Source organism: Colletotrichum graminicola, assembly GCF_000149035.1.
Source record: "Colletotrichum graminicola M1.001 genomic scaffold supercont1.14, whole genome shotgun sequence".
In the NCBI taxonomy this organism is placed as follows: Eukaryota; Fungi; Ascomycota; class Sordariomycetes; order Glomerellales; family Glomerellaceae; genus Colletotrichum; species Colletotrichum graminicola.
The window spans coordinates 759,649-781,052 of NW_007361018.1; the positions used below are offsets into that span (position 1 = coordinate 759,649).

The 21,404-nt window shown below is 58.0% G+C and overlaps 7 protein-coding genes across 7 annotated transcripts in view; 3 read left to right on the top strand and 4 right to left on the bottom strand.

Moving 5' to 3' along the window:
- GLRG_04532 (rhomboid family protein) overlaps positions 1 to 846 on the bottom strand; it is a gene marked incomplete at both ends in the record, with an annotated part of 1,952 nt that extends 1,106 nt beyond the window's left edge. The window contains one exon of the mRNA XM_008095217.1: positions 4 to 846. Within this exon, the coding sequence (XP_008093408.1) occupies positions 4 to 846 (843 nt within the window). The remainder of the gene's footprint in view (positions 1 to 3) is intronic.
- Positions 847 to 1,824: 978 nt separating this feature from the next.
- Positions 1,825 to 2,556, top strand: GLRG_04533 (uncharacterized protein; the record flags this gene model as incomplete). Its single annotated transcript, XM_008095218.1, has 1 exon — positions 1,825 to 2,556. The coding sequence occupies one exon, from the start codon at positions 1,825 to 1,827 to the stop codon at positions 2,554 to 2,556; it is 732 nt and encodes a 243-aa protein (XP_008093409.1).
- Positions 2,557 to 3,208: 652 nt separating this feature from the next.
- Positions 3,209 to 4,498, bottom strand: GLRG_04534 (uncharacterized protein; the record flags this gene model as incomplete). Its single annotated transcript, XM_008095219.1, has 1 exon — positions 3,209 to 4,498. One exon carries the CDS (start codon positions 4,496 to 4,498, stop codon positions 3,209 to 3,211), a length of 1,290 nt encoding a protein of 429 aa, XP_008093410.1.
- A 6,390-nt stretch (positions 4,499 to 10,888) lies between these two features.
- On the bottom strand, positions 10,889 to 12,121 carry GLRG_04535 (uncharacterized protein; the record flags this gene model as incomplete). Its single annotated transcript, XM_008095220.1, has 1 exon — positions 10,889 to 12,121. The coding sequence occupies one exon, from the start codon at positions 12,119 to 12,121 to the stop codon at positions 10,889 to 10,891; it is 1,233 nt and encodes a 410-aa protein (XP_008093411.1).
- A 2,474-nt stretch (positions 12,122 to 14,595) lies between these two features.
- On the top strand, positions 14,596 to 16,075 carry GLRG_04536 (inosine-uridine preferring nucleoside hydrolase; the record flags this gene model as incomplete). The annotated part of the gene is made up of 4 exons (XM_008095221.1): positions 14,596 to 14,635; positions 14,698 to 14,800; positions 14,857 to 15,026; positions 15,084 to 16,075. 4 exons carry the CDS (start codon positions 14,596 to 14,598, stop codon positions 16,073 to 16,075), a joined length of 1,305 nt encoding a protein of 434 aa, XP_008093412.1.
- Positions 16,076 to 16,459: 384 nt separating this feature from the next.
- Positions 16,460 to 16,900, bottom strand: GLRG_04537 (LSM domain-containing protein; the record flags this gene model as incomplete). Its single annotated transcript, XM_008095222.1, has 3 exons — positions 16,460 to 16,654; positions 16,732 to 16,808; positions 16,873 to 16,900. 3 exons carry the CDS (start codon positions 16,898 to 16,900, stop codon positions 16,460 to 16,462), a joined length of 300 nt encoding a protein of 99 aa, XP_008093413.1.
- Positions 16,901 to 18,530: 1,630 nt separating this feature from the next.
- Positions 18,531 to 20,698, top strand: GLRG_04538 (uncharacterized protein; the record flags this gene model as incomplete). Its single annotated transcript, XM_008095223.1, has 2 exons — positions 18,531 to 19,142; positions 20,078 to 20,698. The coding sequence occupies 2 exons, from the start codon at positions 18,531 to 18,533 to the stop codon at positions 20,696 to 20,698; spliced, it is 1,233 nt and encodes a 410-aa protein (XP_008093414.1).
- Positions 20,699 to 21,404: the final 706 nt, after the last annotated feature.

Sequence of the window (21,404 nt, forward strand, 5' to 3'; positions counted from 1 at the left end):
GACGCCCTTGTCCCTCTGCTCGGCCTCCTCGGCGAGCCGCTGCTTCTCCGCCTCGTCGGCGGCTCTAGCCTGGTTCTTGGCGCGGATCGCGTCGAGGGCGCTGTAGCCGTACACCGGGTCCGCCTCGTAGCCTCCCATGCGGGCGGCGGTTTCGGCGTCGTCGGGTTTGGGGGAGGGGTGGTCCTCGTCGGCGCGCTCGGCCAGCTCCTCTTCAAGCGCGGCGAGCTCGTCCTCGGCGCGCAGGCCGGCGTTGAGGACCTCGTCGACAGGGAGGGTCTTGCGGAGGTACGCAAGGGCGGCGTCGCGCTGCTGCGGCGTGAAGGCGGCCGTGTTCACGGCGAAGGCCGGGTCGTCGAGGGTGCCGGCGACGCGGCGGCCGTGCATGATGCGCAGCAGGCGGTTCGCGGCGGCGGCCTTGATGGAGGGGCCGAAGACGGCCTTGGTCTCGGCGGGGGAGAGCTCGGTGGCGCGGAAGCGCAGGCCGATCTTGTCCTTGTAGTCCAGCGGGAGATCGATGTAGTCGCGGAGGATGGGCTCGTCCTTGGGTCCGTTCTTGGCATCGGGCTTGGACGGCGGCGAGAAGGAGGAGGCCCATCTCCGTGCCGGGAGGCTAGACGTCGCGGCGAGGCCGGGGGAGGGCCATTGGGATTGGCGGAGCGTCGGCCATGGCGCGTGTGGCCTGCTGGAGACGGGTTTGCGGAGGGTCGTGCATGCGGAGAGGAGTCGGGACGCGGCAGCGGCGGCCACGGAGATGCTGCAGCTGGTGCTCACGGCGCGGCGACTTGAAACGCGCAGGCCGAGGTGGAGGAGGGATCGCGAGGGGACGAGGCCGAGTGAGGTATTCATGGCTCCTGGAGCCGGGGGGGGGGGGCGGGTTTGCTGCAGCGCACGGAGAGCTACACGCTCACCTATGCGCCGGCTCCGGTCGAGAAGAGAGAGAAAAAACAAAAAAAAGGTTGTTTTTCTTTGTGGGAGAGAGACGTCCGCCCTTGAGTGGTGGTGGCGCTGTGCCTTGGGGCACGTTCCGTCGTCGTCGTCGTCGTCGTCGTCGCGATGGTTCGACGCCAAAGATGTGTGTCATGGACCGACGGTAAATTCTTTTGGTTGGATTTAACTCAGCTAGCCTTACGGGGCACGCGGAACCAGAACCGCGGCGGTCGGCGAGGGTCGATTCCGGGACACGCCCGGGCGTGACTTGATCCCTGCGGCGCCCGTCATCTACACTAGTGTACTTCGTACATAGGCCCAGCTAGGTACCGCACGCACCCTTAGGTAAACTACCTAGGTCGGCACGTAATCGATAAGAAAAACCCTCAGCTACGGAGTACACATGTAAGCGCTGTGGTGCTTGCAGCTCCGCCCAGGGGTGCGCCTTGGTCCCCCCTGGTCAAGGCTATACCCCCCCACCGCCCGGAACCTTCTATTGCACCTTCCACCCCGCGCCCAGGTTCAAAGAGCTAGCAGAAAGGTTGCGGTGACGTTGCACGGCATCTACCCAGGGCTGCCCACCCCTCCTCCTTCTTCTGCTTACCTCTATCTATCTATGTGCGTGTACATCGTATCTACCTACCTACCTCCCTATTCCAGATAGGCAGTCCCAAACTCTCGTGCGCCTACTGCACCACACGACATCGTCGTCATCGTACGCCCGCTCCCTCAGCCTGTTTTGCACTCGTTTTCTTTTCCAGGCCATACACACTACGAGTAACAACCGCAGACCGGCCAGCTTTTCCTCCCTTCACCAACTCCAACCCCAATCTCAACCGCCGCCCATCCGGCATCTACCCGTCGCAGAAAACTCCCAAGAACCCGCCGCCTGCAACCATGTCGTCGGCCGACACGAGCCCCATATCCCCCGCCCGCTTCGCCGAGGCCCTGCGCGAGCTCTCCCTCCCGATGCTACATCTCAAGGCCCTCGAGATCCGCAACTCGATCCTGCACCTGCGCTACTCCAACGCCCAGCTGAAGCCCTACGCCGAGGGCGCCGCGACGACGCTCGACGCCGCCGACGCCTCCGCCGGCCGTCCCGATCCCGATTGCGTCGAGGCCATCCGCGAGAACGACGTCGTCATCGCCCGCATGGACGAGCGCCTGCAAATCATCCGCGACGAGGTCGAGGGCCGCGGCCACTCATGGAGCGAGTTTCAAAGCAAGGAGGAGGTCGAGTCGGACCACCACCAGCAGCAGCAGCAGCAGCAGCAGCAGCAGGCCGGCGCCCGTGCTAACGGGGTGAACGGCACTACGGCCCAGGCGACAACGACGAACGGTCTCGGCGCCGCGACGGCCGAAGAGGAGAGGATCGCGGGACAGACCGCCGCCACCGCGAGCAACCCAAACACCGCAACGGCAGCCTCGCCACACCCCGCATGGTTGGACGGCACCTTCCAGATGGGCACGATACGCAACGGCGAGATCCGGATGGACGCCGCACCGGCCCAACCTACCCCGCAGCCAAACAGCACGGGTGGCCGTCTGTCGGACGAGGAGCTGCGCCGGGCCATGGAGGAGCGGATGAGGGACCTCGGCCACGACGATGACGATGGGATGCACCTCTGAGTGCGGTCGAAAGGGTCTGTCATGGCATGTTTCACAATCAAGACGAGGCATTGACTTTCGGGTCCACCTCGGATGTCAAAAGTGGACGGGGAAAAAAGAAGAAAGAAAAGAAGAAAAAAAAGTTAATCGGGAAAAAGGAGATAATACCCTCGTATTCCTACTATTGCTTGCTTGCTAGTCATGCCATGATGAAAAAGAAGAAAGGGAACAAGTTTCATCGCGACTCTGCGCGAGGACCAGACAGATGTTAGAGGTCGTGTCGTAGAAGTGAAGAATGAAAGAAAAAAGAAAAAAAAGAAAAAAGGGCCAGATACTGTTTGCCCTTGTTGCATCAACGCAACGTCAACAAGCAAAGACCAAAACACAGAAGACCGTCATTTTAGAAACCCAAAGCCGTATGCTTTCTGCTTTTGCACACATCTCTCCTGACGCCGATGCCGGTTCCGTTTCCCAGTAATGCAGATGCTCCAGTCCTGAACGCTATGCCCACCCATAGGAATAGTAATGCAGTGGATGATGGCCCAAATAGGAAAAAGGGCCATCGAGAGTGTTTTTTTCGTCTTTCGTTTTTGTTTCTGTTTTTTTTAATAAAGGAAAAGGACCAAAAAGCCCACTCGATGCTGCGCCTCAGACTCGGTGGCGTCTTTCAACATCATGATACCGTCGTTGCAGCGGTGACAGTGGTGGGCGTGTTTTCGTCAGCTGTGCGGGTGGCGATAGGGTTGGCTGACGCCTTGGGTGTGATATCAGAGCTGGCTTTGGACGCGGCGTCGGCCTTGGTGCCGTTTTGTCGTGCCCTCAACGCCTCTCTAGTGTTGGCGCGGGAGCTGTTAATCGTTTCCAGTTGGGGCCGCTTCCGAGGGCTTGACTTTCCGAGCGAGTCCCAGGTGCGGTGTTGGGTGAAGTCGTCATCCGAAGAACTCTCTTCGGGGGTCATGGGAACACGCCTCGCGCGAGCCAACCTTCGCCGCTCTACCAGTTCGCCATCTGAAGACACTTCGGACTCTAGCGAGAGACTTCGGCTGCGGGTCGACAAACCCCTGCTCGAGACCGTGGCCCTCCGGGACCGTCCGCCGATAAGCGACTCGATCAACTCCGACTCTGAAGGCGTCTCTTCCTTGCGGGGCTTCTCCCCCTGCCGCAGCTTCTTCCTAATAGCCCTTTCACGGACTACTCTGTCTAGGGGTGGCTCTTCGGATGCCATGGTCCTCCTGCTCCCGACAGTACTAGTGCTAACGGTTCTTGCGACGGGAACACGGCCTTCCATGAGCTTGGCTGGCGGGGGCGGCTGCAGCATCCACTTGAGGGCGTCCGGGCGAGAGGGCTTGCTCCCTACGATGGGCGGGTGGTATTCGTTGACGGGTGGGTTTTTGGGGGTACGGTAGAAGTTGTCACGGTCCTCGTCCGTGATGGGTTTCTCGAGTCCTAGCTTCTCCTCGACGTAACGCCCCGCCGTGTTTCCGGCCTTGGCAATGTTGTCCATGAGCTTGTGGCCCATTCCGGTGAAGTTGTGGCCCCAAAGCTCCTCGTCCTCTCGCTGGTACAAGGCCCTGTTCCACCCGTCACCGGACAGCTTCCGGGCCGTCTCGGTACTCGTTGTCGGTGTCGCGGGGCTGGTGGTATCGGCGACGGTGCTGGCACACCCAAAACTAGCGGTCGTGCTCGCCCTGCCAGCACTCGCCAGGCCTCTCTGACTCGTGTTCTTGCTTCCCGACTTCTTGGGGAGGTGCGGGCCGGCAGCCATCTCCTCGGCCCAGAAGGGGTTGGTATGGAAGGGGTCCGGGTGGCTGTATAATCCTGGCTGCTCCATTTCGATCTTCCTCTTGATCTCTCTGTCTTCCTTGGCCTTCTTCTTGGCCTTCCGGAACGCTTTCATCTCGTTACATGGTGTACATGCGAGGTAGTAGAATATCGCCGACTGAATGGCGACGGGTAATGACATGTTTGTGGTATGGCCGTGACCCCAGCGCGGGGAGAAGGTCTAATGTGTAGCTGGCGGCGTCTGGAGGTGCTCATATACATCGAAGGCAGAGCTCAAGTCGAAGGTGCGAGTTCGACTGGGTGGCAGTGGTGATGGTGGCGGTGGTGATGGTGTTGTTGTTGGTTGTTGAAGGGGTTGGCGGGATATGGTGAATATCCAGGCGGGAAGGGAGAAAGGGACTTTAATGGCGAGGAGGTAAAGTTGCAGCAGGCAAGGTGGATGTTAAAAGCAGCCCTGGGTGCGATGGTGGACCAAGAACCTAAGATGAGATACTTGGGGAAAGGAGCGCGTGCCAGCTCCAGAGGGGAAGTCTAAAGCGCCATTGAAGTGAATCACCGGCGCAGAGCCCAAGACACAGTTTCCGTATGGAGGCGTGGATGCTTTACAAGTGGCTCGGCCTGTGCGGCCCCCTCCAAGGTACCGGGAGGATCGAGGTTTGGAATTTGCGGACGGGAGAGGTTTCAAAGGTCGGGTATGGGTGATTGTGCTGCTTTCGAGGGGTGTGGGAGCGACACGGTTGCAACTATGCAGCGGCTGTCCTGTGCAGCGTGGGCAATGCAGTCCTGTCCAGGTTGAGTACTATGCAGTAATGGAGTGTGTGTGTGTGTGTGTGAGACAGAAAGAGGAAAGCTGATGGGACCGTAGCGCAATGGCGGCGTTGGGGAAGTTGGACGCAGGATGGATTGGCGGGCGCGAACAGACGGGTCGGTTCGGTTTGGTCAGGAAAGTTTGAGGGCCAGATGATGTTGCGACGATGACGGTGACGGGCCGAACGAAGGCTTGCGTTCGTGTGAAGGGTTCGAGGTTGGCGTCTGGATGCAACACGCGGATGTCTCTACCACATGGAAGGAGGGCGGGCGATGGATTCGTTGACGATGCCGGCAGGTTCGGGGACGGGGAAAAGCGGAAATGAGACACAAGTGGGAGGGGAACAGAAGGAAAGAGAAGGATTGGGGGAGAAAATGAGAATCAAGAAAACGAAAGAATTGAAGACGGGGAATTGGACGTGAATAGGTAGCAGGTAGGTAAAAAAAAAGGGAGGCGGAGGAAGTGTTGCGCAATCTGGTGCTTTCTCACTCTCCGTTGTCTGTCATTCCCTCCTTCTCTCTCTCTTCCAGGTTCGCTCTCATTCATCAATCGAGACGAAAGGGGGGGAGGCAATGAGTGGAGGGTCCAACAGGGCGGAGACACACACACACTTACAGTGTGTGAGGGACGGACTGGGGGATCCTTCCAGATGGCAACTACTGAGCACCAACCGGGGGTGGACGATTGAGAGTGGAGAAGGAAGGGTCGACCGGGGAGGGATGGGAAAGGGAAGGAAGGCAGGTGGAAGGGATCGAAGACAAGTACCGGGTACATCCTTCCTCTTGCGACAACGCGCGGTATTCTACTATGTACAATACCTACATTAGGTATCCGTACTCTGTACTCCGTATTGGTAGTACATATCATATGATGTACCCCTTGGGTGAGGCGGCCCTCAGAATCAAACTATTTGATCGCCCTTGGCTAACCTCTCATTCCAGAAGGCCTTTGGCCAAATAATGGTTGTCGATTCCCCGACTGTGGCTTTCGACATGCAATTTACACGTACGCCAGAGGCCGCCAGACAGAGATTGCGATACCCTCGACGAATTGAGCAGATGGGTTGGGTCCACTCCGCGGCACCGCGACACCCCCGACTATGGATCGCGTACCTAGCCACTCGCAGGGCCTACACCCGTACGTTTAGTGCGTTGCGACGCAGGGGTGGGTGCGCGAGTCTGAGGCTGGGTATTATCCGTAGTGTACTCTGTACTCCGTACGGATACATACTCCGTGTCCGTACATGCCTTTTGCAATCCATCTTGCTACCGCGTGGCTTGTCTCTGTCTGCTTGCTTGCTTGCCCGCCTGCTTATAGTAGGGCGATACATACGCCTCCATTCCATACCTGCAGGAGACTACGTCGTGTGTACGTACGTGTGTGTTGTACCCGCACGCCATGCTGATACTGCAACCCAACTGACAGCACTGTGCCTCGTGCCTGCATCGCATCCGATGCCGTGCGCTGTTTGGTCCGCTGTGCCTTTCTTCCCGGAGAGAGGGTGCTTGGCAGACTGAAGAAGCCAGATGATGTCGTGGCCCACCGGGTGCATTGCAGTGCACCGCAACGATTCCTCGTCCAACTTGATTCCACCATCTGCTTCCTCTTCTTCGTCCTCTTCTCTGGTCCCCCTTGTCTCGCCAATGTACAAGCCCAGCGAGATCTTGGCCGATGTTCGGTTCCTTGGCTCAGCAATTGCACGACTGACCTACAGAGTGTCCTCAACGTCCTCGTCCACACAGAAGTCCCTTTGGGTCAGCGCGGCGCACGGGTTGCAGATCAATGGACCGAGGCCCCAGGACATGCATCCTCTACGAAAACTTGTTAACTACCTACTATGTACGTACGCAATTGCTAAAGTGAGATAGTCCAAGGACGGAGTACTGGGTACTTGGAAGATGCCACCCCTGCCAGGCCCCCCCCCCCCCCCCCCTTTCTCCTCCCTCTCTCCCCCCCAACAACAAACCTAACACAACCCCCGGTACTACCCTATACTTGGCAGGATTGGGAACCAGGCCGATGTTCGAACTGGATAAAATGCCATGCACTCTATCATGCCAACCTCGCCATCCTGGACGCCTCTTAACGCGATGATTCAATAACTTCCACGATGGAATGCGGAGCCGGATGGAGTCCTATGAACTATAAACTGGGTAACTTGCGCTGTGTGTCGCGCCACTCCAACGGGAGGGAAGCCTTGGACATGCTGTGCGCGCTTGCCCGTCAGTAAACAATGTATCAGCCACAGCCTAACTGACATTTAGGCCGTTTCTACTAGTCATCCAAGAGATTGCTCGCGGACAAGACGCTCTCATATCACTCAGCAACGCAGAAACTGTGAGTGGCCAAGCAGAGGCACATTCCGTACACACAGAAAATTCCTCAATCTTTGTTCCTTCGATATTCAGCAGGCCGGATGCCGGCGCAGTTTCCTCAGCAGTGTTGCCCAAAAACTGGCACAGCTCCAGCCAGGCCGTTAATGTCTCACGGCCACCCAGCCCGATCTCCCGCAGTGACCGCCTGTTCTAGTCACGACTCACGACCGCTGGGAGGGGGGCCGGTAGCGGCAGCGCCTAAACCCTCTCTGTTGAAGCGTCCGTGGGAAAGGGTGCCCAGCACAGCAGCACGCATGGCGCGGACGTTGCGCTGCTGCGGCTCGCGTTTCCAGAGCGAGCGGTCTCCTGTCTTGCCCTGTCTCAACTGGCAGGTGAGGGAGCAAGACGGACCTTGCGAGACGAGACCAGACAGGATCACAAACGCCTCTGCGTTTCGCGCGCCTTGCGAGTTTTACACCGCAGCACCGCCGCTTGCTTTTCGCCTTAGCGCTGCCGGCACCACTCTCTGCTCCGTGGCCACACACACGCACACACACAGAGAGAGAGAGAGAGAGAGAGAGAGAGAGAGAGGCAGAGACTGTATCATCCGACACCCGGTTTTCAGCCCTCAATGCCATTGCCCCGCTGGCTTGCGGTCCGTCCTGAGTGATGGGCACGTTTGGCACGGCACCAATGACAGACAGACAAACGTCAGACTTGACTTCCTTCACATGGCCGCCCAGCCGTCGTCGTCGCACATGGCCGAGAGTTTCCCTTGTTGGAGATCATGCCTGTTGGAAGCCTATCAGTTAATCATGCATGCTCACTAGTCCTACCACCTTACTGGCTAACTGTGTAGGTGTTAGGTAGCCCATCTCCCCCCAACTCTTTCTCCCGCCACACCCGCCCGCCCTCTGATTAGGTTATCAACCCGGGCGTCGGCTGGGGGCATCGAAAGCAAGTGAATCGGCAACGGGCCGATGCTCTAAACTAGTTACATAACGCAATATTTAGCCTCCCCCGATCGCTAGGGGGGGGGCCTCTGCGACGGCACAATGAAACCGAACTCTGCGTCGATCCTCGATGGGGGAGGGGGGTCGCCCGCTCAAAGAAAATGAAAGATAATGAAGGATTGCATCATCCGCGGACGCCGGCGTGGGTGACGGGTCGGTGATGATATGCCCACCATGCACGCCGGGTGCCGCCGGCATGGGTCCAAAACAGACACCGAACCTAGGAAAGCAAACGCTGCAACATTTTGGCCATGCAGGACTTGGTGGGAATAACTGGTAATCAAATTACCAACGATCCGTGAACATCTCAATCATCGCACCTCCACGCCCCTCCCCCGCCATCGAATCACATACCCCGGAAGGGAAAGCTCGAAAATTGAATTGAAGCTACTGAACCTCTGTCACCTACTGTGTACGCGCCCCCCCACTCTACCTATGCTTTTACACTTTGGAGGCTGACATGTCGTACGTGATCCCCCAAAGAGGCAGAACGAACCAGCTCGCAGCACGACGAGGGGGAGGCAATCTTGGCGGCGATGACAGAACCCACCTCATCAGGGGGGGAAAGTTGACCGTCATTGGAAGGATCGAAGAACACGATGTAAAAATAGCTCGCGGCACCCTTCGAGAACCCCCTTTGTTTCCCGTATTTACCTTGGACATAGGACGGACGAACACACACTGCTGCATCTCGTCAAAGATGAAAAGGAAGACGGGGACTAAAAAAGGAATAAAAAAGACCTATGATGAAAAAGAAAGACCGGCCAAGGGCGCCGAGAACACGCGGCTGCCCCCCTCTCCCCTCCTCCGTGGACCACCCACTTGGGAATCCGTCCGAGGCCCCCCCCCCCCCCGCACACGTCTTCTTCGTGTAATCGATAACTTACACGCAGGTCCATCCGTCCATGGATGAGCGAGTTGCGCATGTGAACCCCATCCCCCCTCCCCCCTCCCCGCGAGCCAATAGCTACTCGGCCACCCGCAGGCCGCCGCCGACGCCGCCGCCGCCGCCGCAGCCCCATGCAAGTGCCCCGGACCCGGCTTGCCCAATCCCCCGCGCGGGGGGCATGTGCTTTACTCTACTATACTGTACGGAATACTGTACCACTTGTGTTGCTGCTGCTGCTGCTGCTGCTGCTGCTACGCGCCTCGCGCGTGAGCACATTGGCTTTGGAGGGCCGGGAACCCGCGGCCCCATCGGCGGAAGGCGGTCAACGAGCAAAAAACACTTACTTCCCTCTCCCTTTTTGTCCATCCAAAAAAAAAAAAAAAAACCACACTCACAGCACCACCCGAAGGGCGGAGGGGCGGGGCTGTCATCCACATGGTGAATCCCGTCCGTCCACTGCGCCGCCTGCTTGGCCACGAGAGGGGGGGTTAGTCGCTTCCCTAGCTAGGTAAGAGGTAGGCAAAGGGCACGCGATGAACGGATATTTGGAACGGGTGACGGGAGCCTCTCACATGCCGACTGACTGACACCCTTACCCCGGATTCCCCCCGCCCACCTTCTCTCTATCTCACACGCGCGTGCGTCCGAATCGACCAGGCCCACGATCCGATCACGTCGCACGAGGCCGTCGGAATCGTCAAGACGGGACTGGAGAACACGCAGCAGCGGCATAAACGTGGAGATGGCCAGTTCATCACTCGAGCCGGCGCCATCCCGGTAGCGTGGCGGGAGGCGCGTGGACAAGTCACAAGGGACGAACGGGCTCACCGCCGGGTAAACGGCCGAGAAGGGAAGCAAAGGAGGGAGGGAGAGAGAGAAAAAAAAACCGTTCAAGGGAAAAGAAAAACCTATTGAAAGTATCTAGCGCTGTTCCGCGCCGATGCACACAAAAAAGACTGAAAGATGCCATGGTCCTTTTTGCCATGTGATTCAATCCATTCTGCTCTCTCCCCTAGGGAAAGGCTTTTTTTCCATTTTGATTTCTTCCCGGCCGAGACTGATAAGCCCAACTTCCTCGTAGACAATCGTCATCTCGCATCACACTCCTTTCGTTTTCTCCAATCAATCAATAGCCGGGTCTCGGGGTCGAAACGAGAAGAAGGAAAGCATGTGAAAACCACTCAGCCCGCTGGCCAATCTCGTCCCCTCTCCTCCCGCCCAACTCCAGACCTTGTGCCACGGCTGAGATCTTTTTGTGTTCGTGTATACGCGATGGAAAGCCATGGGGGGCCCTCCCGACCAGACCCGCCACCTTGCGGAACGCGATCGTCGCAAGCTCGGCGCCCTTCCATCATGTTGAAAAAGGGGATGCATGAAAAGTTTTTCATTTGTCATTTTAGATGGTTCCGCACTCCAGGAAGAAGTATTTTACAGTTAGAATAACACGTGACAGTCAGACGACGCGAGGAGAATGTGACAACGTTAAAGGGTGCGTGTCTGAAGGCGGAATATCCTGGACAAGGACGTTCGCGACGACGGAAGCCGCTTATACATCCCACTCCTCCTCCTCGGTGCTGAGAGCGGAGAAGGATCCGAAGTTGGACTGGACGGGCTTCGCGGCCTTGCCGTTCGACGCGGGCTTCTGGACAGCCTGGGCGACGGGGCGGGACTGGGCGGGAGCGGCGGTGGCCTTGGCGGGTTCGGGAGAAGGAGTGCGGTTCTCCTTCTTGGCCTTCTTCGACTTGGCAGGGACCGTGTTCCACTCGTCGTCCTCCTTGAGGCGCTCGATCTGCTCCTCCTCCGAGGGGAGCGACGAGATCCAGTTGTTGGAGGCCTGGGCCGGGGCGGCGTCGTTCTTGGCCGGGGCCTCGAAGGTGTCGAGAGGCTGCACGGCAAGGGGAGCGCCGTTGGGGGAGGCGCCGTTGGGGGAGCCGGCGGTCCAAGCGGACTTGTTGCCGTTGACGGCGGCCATGAACTGAGAGCCGTCCTTGGCGAGGATGCCGGCAGCCTCGCGAGCGGTACGGCGCTGCTTCTCGAGCTTGACCCTGCGCTCCTTCTCCTCCTCCTCGCGGGCGGCCTTCTTGGCCTCGACCTTTTGGCGGTTCTGGCGCTGCTTCTTGGTCTCGGCCTTCTCGGGAACCTTCTGGTTCTTGGCCTTGGGCTTCTCCTTGTCGGTTCCCGTCAGGCGAAGGACCGAGGGGCCGCCGGCGGAAGGCTCCAGCATGTCGCTGACACCGCTGGGGTCGGCAGGCGTGACCTCGGGCGAGGCGGCGGCGGAGCCGTCTTGGACATCCTCGACGGCCTCGACGGCCTCGACGGCGGGAGCGGAAGCGGGAGCAGGCTCCTTCTTCTCGGCCACCTCGGCAGGCTTTTTCTCGGCAGCACGGGACTGCTTGACGGACTTGGTCTTCTTCTTGGAGTCTCCCGAAGACTTGCCGTCGAATTTCTTGCCTTCCTTGATGCTGGCCATTCTCCGGGCGAACTCGGCGTTATCAACGTCGTCCTTGGGGTTGTTGGTCAGCCATGCGTTGGAGGTCTCGACTGCGCTTGATGAGCCCTTGTCCTCAGTGGTCGACTTTGGTGCGCTTGAAGCAAAGGCGGCCTTTCGCTGCTTCTTTGCGTTGGTGTCCTTCCGGGGCTCGACGTATGCCTTGGCCTGCTTAGCAACCTGCGCGGGCTTGTTCTTGCTGCTGTAGTGGTAGATGAAGCCACCGGCAATCATGAAGCAGACAAGGTAGCCGCCCACAGTCTGGGTGGTCAAGAAGTCGGAAGCCGTCATTGTTGCGGTTGCTGGTAGCGCAGAGCACTACGGGGTATGTATTAAGGGGTAGGGTCGATGAGGCGGGTGCAGTGCAGCCACAGGCAGCAGCTTGTCGGATCAAGTGCCGCAAGCTCAGGTGCCGTTGAGGGATACGATTGTCTCGTTCGGTGGCTCACTGGATGGAGCAGATATGGGTAGGTTTGGAATCCTGATTCACAGTAAGTCAGCAATAGAGTTCAAGTCGCGTCGAAGCTCTGGACGGGGGTGTGGAAATTGTCCGAGGCTCTTTAGCATTTGGTGGCGAGCGTGCCGATCAGCAACATACAGGTAGAGAGACGGAGAAAGGGCAGGCGCAAAGGAGATGTGGGCGCTCGATTGATGGATTAATTGGAGATGAAAGGCGAGGAGCGATGATGCTCGGGGTGGATGGTGAAGCAAAGGCAGGCGGCGGAGAAAAACAGAGAAGGGGGAAGAAAGGCGATGAAGGCGTTTCGACCACGCGGTTGAAAGTCGGGCTGGATGTCGTGTTCAGATGCAAAGGTAGCTTGGCAAGGAGAGTGTGAGACAGGCAAGGAAAAAAGTTACCAGGTGGCTTCTCAGCGCCCATGGTCCGGATCCAGTGTCCAGTACCAGTCGGGGGAAATAGCTCAGGTAGGGGAAAGTAGGTAGGTGCCTTGGGGGGGGGAGGGTCCCGTCCAAGGATACAAAGGCCAACCAACCAACGCAAAGGAGCTGCTGCTGCTGCTGCTGCTGCTGCACGCACGCCAGGGCCAATGTGCATACTACGACGACAAGGGCGGGAATTGCGTACTGGGCCTGGTGTCCTCTTCGGCGCAGCCTTCCCTTCCCCCTTGGGGGACGCGTTTCTGGCTAGCCGAGCTGTGCTTAGAGGCGAAGGGCGGCATGGGCATGGGCATTGGCATTGGCATGGGCATGATGGATGGGGGAGGGAAGTGAATGATGTGTCTCTTGCCAGACGGAAAAGAGGGAATTGACGGTCCTCTTGGGCGCTGCGAAACAACTAGGAGAGTCAATTGCACTAACTTTTCTGGGATGCTTATCGACGACGACATATTGTCCGCCCTCGAGCCGAGGTGAGATGGGGAAGATGAGGTTATTCCTCGTCTTGTTGTGTAATTTCCTGCATCGTCATCCAAAGTGACAGCTTCACCTCTACCCGGAGTTAAGGGGTCCCCCTCCAGCACGGGCATGCATGATGGGGGAAGATGCGACGCGAAGGTCACGTGCGTAGGCGAGATACAGATGGTGCCGCTTTCAAGACACGTGATTGTCTTCTGCGTTCGATGGTCGCCACGGTGATTGGTCGATGCGTCCTGGTGGGGGTGTTTGTTGTTTGGAACAAAGGTCGATCAATGGTTCGCTGCCAAACAATGCACCCTCTGTCTGACGTTCGAGTCTAGGGAGTCTCGGAGAAAAGGGCCCGGTTCAATGTGATGGTTCAGAGTTCGAACAAAGGGTAGAGTTGTTCGGGGTTAAATTCACTTCTTTTTTATTTTTGTATTTTTGGTGTAAATTCTTACTTCCCGAAGCCTCCCTCCCGTGTCTCGTCCAATGTTGGGAGGTCTACCCAGAGAGAGTTGCACCTTGACGCATGTCAGATCACTCACTACCTACCTACCTAGGCACCTACCTACCTACTGTACTGTACGCCTCCGCGATAAGGGATAAGAGCTGGGAAAAGCCACCTCCAGATCCTGTCATTGGATCTGTGCCCAGGTCTCGGAGCGGCTTAGCGCTCTGCCCTCCCATCGCTCGCACTCTGCCACCCCCACCATCGACATTGACGATGAGGGGTCGCCAGTCGCTGGCAATGCCTTTTTGTACGTGTGCGCGTGCGTCATTGACCAGGCTATCTATACACACTCGCCAGCAATAAAGGCAAGGGACAGGAAGAAGGCCTTCGGGCAACAGCAGCCCGGCGCCGGATCTGGCGAAACAGACACACACACACACACACAATGGTCACCGGCCATCTCCGTCAGGCGTACCTCGCGCGTGGGTCCGCTGGAGCCCGCTCTCCGGCTCATCAACCTTGCCCTCTTACCTTACGGAGTACTGTGTAGTATATGCCTGTACATCAATTCCGTCGGATCTCGACGGCCTCCGACTCCAGGTTCCCGCCCCTCCGGGCTAACCTGCTGTAGCTAACCCACTAGAACAGCTCAAAGAGAGCGGGTGACGGAGCAGTTAGTGTACGGGAGGGCGCCCTGCCGAGGTTTTGGCCACACCAGTTGCCTGCTCAATCCCTGCTTGCTTTAGGCTGTGTGTACTGTGTCCGTACAGCAGAGCCGTTTACTGCTAGCAGTTACTGTGGATAAAATGGACCCTGAGTCCGTCAAAAACCTACCGTATCCCCCGTGAGAAAGTTTACCTAGGCTCTGGCCGTTTAGTGACGTTACCCTCTTTCTCTCACACTCACAACACACTACCCATTTGATCCGTGAGAAGACTTGCTCTCAACCACTCTAGACATGGCTCCCAAGAACCGCGTCATCATCGATTCCGATCCCGGTGCGTTTTTTTTGCTCAAATTCGGTTCGACTGGCGGTCTAGACGCTCATCATTTTATGCAGGTATCGACGATGTTCTGGCCATGCTCCTGGCCCTCTCGGCTTCTCCCGAGGAGCTCGAGGTCATGATGATTTCAGTCACATACGGCAACGTGCCGCTGCAGAGGTATGCGCACTACGCCCCGCTGGTGTCTCAACCTTGTTTATTTTAACTCGACATAGCTGTTTACGCAACGTTGTTGCTCTCTTCCACGTCCTCGAGAAAGAGATTGCATGGCGCAAGGAGAATGGCAAGTCCGAGGGTTTTGAAGCACTGAAGGCTTACAAGCCCATCGTGGCCGTTGGTGCCGAGCACCCCTTGGAGGACGACGAGCTGGCCGCCGACTACTTCCGTAAGGCGATCCCACGGGACCACCCTCTCTCAAAGTGCCGACCCTGACTTGCTGCAGACGGAATCGACGGCCTCCATGGCGTCCACGACGAGCACCCCCACCTGACACCAGATGAGAGGTGGAAGTCGCTCTTCCACACCGAGGAGAACCTCGACCACGACCCGTCGCCCTTCTCCGAGTACTTCACGCCAGCCAAGCAGGTTGCGCACAAGGAGATCCTCCGCATCCTCAAGGAGAACCCCCCCAACACCATCTCCATCTGCGTCGTCGGCCCGATGACCAACGTCGCGCTCGCCGCAGCCGAGGATCCCGAAACTTTCCTCCGTGTCAAGGAGCTCTGCGTCATGGGCGGCGCCGTCCACGTCCCTGGCAACATCACCCCCGCCGGCGAATTCAACACCTTTGCCGACACCGTGGCGGCCGCCAGGGTATTCGCCCTGACTTCCCCGACGCCCCGTTCGACGATGCCGCCCATCTCGGACAAGCAGTCCACCCTCCCCCCCTACCCGGCCAGGCTGTCAAAAAGGCTCAAGCTGACGCTGTTCCCCCTCGACATCACCACGCCCCACCTTCTCAACAAGAATTACTTTACGGAGCGCGTCGAGCCTGTCTTGAAGGCCGGAAGCCCCCTCGGCCAATGGGTCAACCACTTCATGTCCAAGACGTTTGAGAAGATCGAATCCATGAGGGGCGACGGCGAGGAGCCCGGCCTCTCTCTGCATGACCCCCTGACCATCTGGTACCTGCTGACCCAGTCCGACCCCAAGTGGAAGCCCGTTGCGGAGCCGGAAGACATCCGTGTCGAGACGTCCGGCCAATGGACGCGCGGCATGTGCGTCGTCGACCGCAGAACCCGTGCCAAGTACACCGAGGCAACCCTCGAGACCAACGAGGCCAACGATGGCGTTGACATCCTGACGCTGGCCGAGGTCCCTGGCGACGCTGGCGGCTGGCTCAGCACCAGCAGGGGCAACAGGATCAACAGGATGCTCGAGTCCCCCGGCGAGGAGCTGTTCGCGCAGGATCTCATGAAGAGGATCTTTGGTTAAGACGGAAACGAGTAGCCCGTGGCCGACATGCTGCGGGCGGCTTTCGTTCGCTCGTGTCAGCGCAACAGCGTTGAGAAACTGGTGGCAGATTCCGAATAGAGGAAAGGCAGGCGCATACCCCGTAGGAACCCAATATCATTCTCTACCAACCCAAACATATTTAACGCCGTTGTTTTGTGTGTGTGTGTGTGTGTGTGTGTGTGTGTGTGTGTGCCTGTGTGCTTGTGCTCTTGCGTGCACGCGTGCCTCGCGGCGGCAAAAGCTCACGTCTTCCCAACAGCACTCGGGTATCCCGCTCGCAATAAAGAAACAAAACACATCATTGATGTAATCAAACAATTGCCATTCCGACCCATAAGCCGTGTCGGTGTCGTTGGCTTGTTTTTATGTGTGCTTGGTTCCTCCAATGGCGGAGCCCTTGACCTCGGTCCAGTTGATGCTGTCGTCTAGCGCTTCGTCCACCAGGCCGATGGTGCAGACGTTGTCGCCGCGGACGAGGTAGAGGCCGAGGGGGACCTGGACCGAGGGCTCTCCGCTCTCGGGGGTCTGGATCACCCGCTCCTGGGCGTTGCTGAGGACCTGGCGCGTCGAACGTGTGTCAGCTCGGAGCAATCATTATTGGAGGGGGCATTATTTTGGGGAGGGGAGGAGCTCACGAGGTTGGTGGACTGGTCCGCGGCTTCCAAGGTGCCCACGAGAATTCTCGAGTCCGCTGTTACTATGAGCACTTTCTCTAGAGGGGGTCGAGCGTCAGTATTCTGCAGGCCGGCGGCATTGACTGGCTGGATGGAACGTACTGTTGAGGTAGCCTCCGAGGGTCGCCATTGTTGCGGCGGCCGGAAGGGAAGGATCGTCTGTGGACTCTCGTTCGGAAGAAGCTTGAGGTGGAGTGGACGTGTCACGTTCCGAGGCCCTTGTCCTGTTGGAGTGTGCGGAAATGCCTGTGTCTAGTGCTGTCGAACCGGGCCGTATCGCAATGTTGATTCTGAAAGCTGGGCTGGTGAAATTCGGAATTCTGAGTGGAGGTAGGTACCTTGGAGCTTCCGGACTAAACCGTTTTGGGAGGTGGTAAGCACGCACGCCGGTGCGAAGAAGAAGCGCCTGGTCTGTGCACTGGAACATTGGTATCGAGAGGAGACTTCTAGATAGAAACACAGTATCGTGGAATCTCGTAACCAAAATTCACCATCAACCAAGGCTGACTGACTCTGGTAGAGCTTTCGGGGGTTCCTCAATTTCAGCTGTCCTCACCACATTCTAACCGCTTATCAGCGCATATACCCTACTCTTTGAATTAAATATCTCCATGCAAATATGGAAGACGAGGCCGGCCTGTCGTTGACTGTATTGAGCAGCGTGATTGTTCATTCTTTCAGCTATCAGCAATTAGATGGCATTGGAATCCCGACTAAAATGCCATCTGAATTGCTATCCGAGTTGTTATCTGAATTCCCATCCTGACAGTTCAGACTGGTTATACTGACCTTTAGGAGCTCAATAACAAAATCGTGGGATTATATACTAGAGCTTTATCGTCTGGCAATACCTGCACGATTTATATATATATACGGAGTATATATGGCAAATCCGCTCGAAACACTCCGAGGTAGCACCATCTTGGCGATTCGCTCCCAAGTGCTTGGGACTCCATGGCATCTGTGATGCCACAAACACTTGTCACTAACCCATGTTCCCTATTGTCGTGCTCAATCGTTACGTTACGTATCTGCTGCGCTGCTGATGTCTACTTGGCGACGGTGCCTAGTGAGGCAACCATGCGCTTGATCAAGCGACGCATCTTTCGTAATTTTATTTCACCGCGTCAACCTTCTTGCCGCGTCCCCAGGCGCAGCCTCTTTGACCTCGGCGGCATCATGGCCGAGGCCACAGCCAAGGTGGCTGAGACTGGGAAACGGGGCCTTTGGTGAGTATATGATAGGCACATTTGAGGGTCTGGAGGATCTCGACCTGTCCGCTGCTGCCGCCACGACAACCGCACCGTGTGACGCTCTCGATTTCTGCATCATCTTTCTGGTGCTGTCGCTGTAGGTGAGGATGTGGCATGCCGTCGAACCGCGATGCTGACAGAGATCCTGGGGTTACCATCTGATGTGTTTCCGCAGAACGGTATACCACATCCACAGATATGTCTGATATTTTTCGTGGTAATTCCTTTTCACGGCGTTAACGTAATAGACCCAGATCCTGGGTGGGTGGTGAGGAAGGATATCAACCTGGTGACTGTCGGGCCCCGCATCCGGCCTCAACGGCGCGCTGAGCCCGGACCGAAGACGCTAGAACCTGAGCGAGCGGTGCGCTAAGTCTTACCCTCGGACCCACTCCCACCCCCGTCACCCCCAGCACATCTTAAACCCGACCTCAGCATATCCACCCTCGCAACGCTCATACGCGCAACCTTCAAGTTCCTCACCCATCAGCAAAACTCGTACCCGCGATGGCGTCTCATGAAACGCCGAGCATATACGCCGAGCTGCTCGCGAACATCCGTCAGCTCTCCGTCGCGGTCTCCCTGCCTTCACCCGCGGGCAGCCACACGAGAGGCCTCATTACGCCAGACGGCGCGACCCTCCAGCTCCAGCACGCCGGCGCGCACACCTCGTTCGCGCTCCCGGGCAGAGTCCAAACCCGCGGAGCCGCCCTGCCCGCCCCGCCGCAGGCCTCGCGCACCATCTCATGGCGCCTGCCGCTGGCGGTCGACGCGTCAGCCACGTCGCCGCTCACGACGCGCAGCCCGCACGACGAGCCCGTGCCGTGGACGGCGCTGGATCTGGCCCCCGGCTCCGCCGTCGCGTGCAGGGCCTGCGCCGCGCCGCTGGTGCCCCCCGGGAGGGCGAGGGAGTGGAAAGACCTGCCGAGCGAGAACTGGGCTGAGATGATGGACTTCTGGCACTGCCATAAGCCGACGGACCACGAGCACGGGCAGCACGACCACCTCGCCACCAGGCGCGGGTACGGCGCCAACTCGAGCATCGCGGCGCAGCCCGGCGTCGGGATGGTGGACCTCACCTCGTTCCTGTTTTCCGAGTCCGACTGCACGGGTCTGGAGGTAAGCGGCTTTCTATTTTCTTTCTTTCGCTTCTTCTATTGTGTCTTTTAATTTCTTTCTTTTTTTGCTCCATGCCTGCGGCTTCCATTTCTGTGACACGCTCCTTCTTCTCCCTTTTGCTTCCCAATTTTTTTTTTTTTTTTTTTTACGAAACCTGCTAACGGTTAAGATGACTCCAATTGACTATCCCCCGTCGAAAATCGGAGACCCGCGTCCTGATGCATGACTATCAAACGAGGTGGTCATATTGGTGTCGAGGTGAGCTGAATTACGTAATGATTTCTGGAATCAACTCGGAAGAAACTCTTGCCTAGTCGGATTAGGAACATTCGAGGTGCCTAGTGTACTGTAATGAAACGATGAATACTAGTGGTAACCGCACTGCGCTGAAGGTGATGTGTTCGCTCTAACCTACGAAGTCAACATAAGTACCCAGGACTAATCAATAGGGTTACTAATCCGATTAAGTATTATCTCACGGCGAAATGGAAGTTGAAATTTTCACACGGTACCCACGGCTCATGGCAAATGTTGAACCAAGAACAAAATCATTTTTTCTTTCTCTCTCTCTCCCTCTCCGACACTCAACGGGGCGCTAAGAAGGCGGCCATATCAGGCAAGCTCCTGCTGCCGCTCAGTGATGTGGTCACCGATACCTCGCCCCGAGATGAACTATCCACCCGTCGTCCCTGCCCTCGCGCAGGCTTCCCGGGCGCGGCCGAAACCTCTGGCCTCCCTTCGCGGGGTGGACGGACGGGGTCGGCACGCTCGGGTCGGAGACCAGTCCTCTTGCTTTCACCGGGGACTCCCAGAGCACGTGGGAGCCCCGGGATTACATGGAGGGACATATATGTGCCGGCCTCCTCTACCCCTTTTCTCTTCCCCTCCCGTTTTCCCTCCTTTTTTACTTACCGTTTCCTCTCTCTCCCGTCCAGTTCTCTTCGTCGCCGTCCCGCGGCGCGAGCTCAGACACCACCAGCTCGGCCGTCCTGGCCGGCGGGCCCGACCCGCCCCCGAGGATGCTCCACGCGTTCTGCGCGGGTTGCGGCGCGCAGGTCGGCTTCTTCAACGTCGCCATCGCCTCCGTCGTCCTGCTCAAGTGGCAGGTGTCCTGCCAGACGGCGTCGCCCTCGGCGGCCCCCACCAGCTCCGAGTGCCTGGCTGCCGCCCTGACCGCCACGCTCTCGCGATCTGGGTCGTCCAAGTCCGTTGTCGTGCCCACGTTTCCGTCGTCGTCGCCGTCATCCCCTGCGCTGCACCTGTGGATCCTCAACAGCCATATCGTCTACGCCTCCTCGTCGAGGCGCGCCGGTGCCTCGCGCTCCGCTATCAAGCTGCTGTACCGGGAGATCCCGCAGGAGGAGGCCGACGCGATGCTCGAGTCGATGACGTCGGACGTGCAGGAGGTCAACCTGCCGCCGCCGGCGATCGCCGCGGCGGCCGAGGGGCTGCGGGCGAGCAGCGGGCTACTCCCGCCGGGCGAGCGGGCGTTGAAGGAGTGGAACGTCGGGCTGCTGGACAAGTGGGAGGCGGGCGACGGGCGGGAGCGCGTCTGAGCGGAGGAACGTGCCCCGGGAGCAAGGCACACAGAGCTCTTGGTCGAGGACGAGATGCGGTCGGCGGCCATGCTGGCTTGGTAAATGGCAATGGGACTAGGAAAGAAAGCTAGCTTGGGAGGCAAGGAACTTGATGGAAAAGGTCGTCATCTCTGGGGTCGCAGGTCATTGCATTCTGCAAACGATACCCTTGGCAAGTCTTTAAACAAAGGTAAATAAAATAAACAAGGCGTTGCTGTGTTCTTCTCGCTCGACCCGCGTCTCCCCCCCCCCTTCCCTTCTGTCGTCTCCCCTGCTCTTTTCCGTCGCGAGAACGCATCCTTGGTAGGTGGGCTGCTGGCCAAACAGTAATATCAAGCGGGGGATACGACACATAGCAGAAGCGAGAGGTTAGCACATCCGCGGCCAATGTGCTTTTGTCAGCTTTCTGCGGGCACCGATGTAGGTAGCAGATGATGTTCAGCGTGACCTCGCCTGTTTGCTCTATAATCTGCGTTATCAAGAGCTCTATGATGCGTCTTTGCCACTAGGCTGTGTTGTTCTACGAGTACCAATCTAAATATCTGACGTCCGAAGGGGCCGCTGTGAGGACTCTGCTTCCTCTGATTACCCAAGAGATTTCTCTGGTCTTATGTTCGCTCCTCGCGCCCGGTCTCCACAGACTCATCCTTTGTTAAACAGGCTTTGATCCTAGCTCGGCAGACGA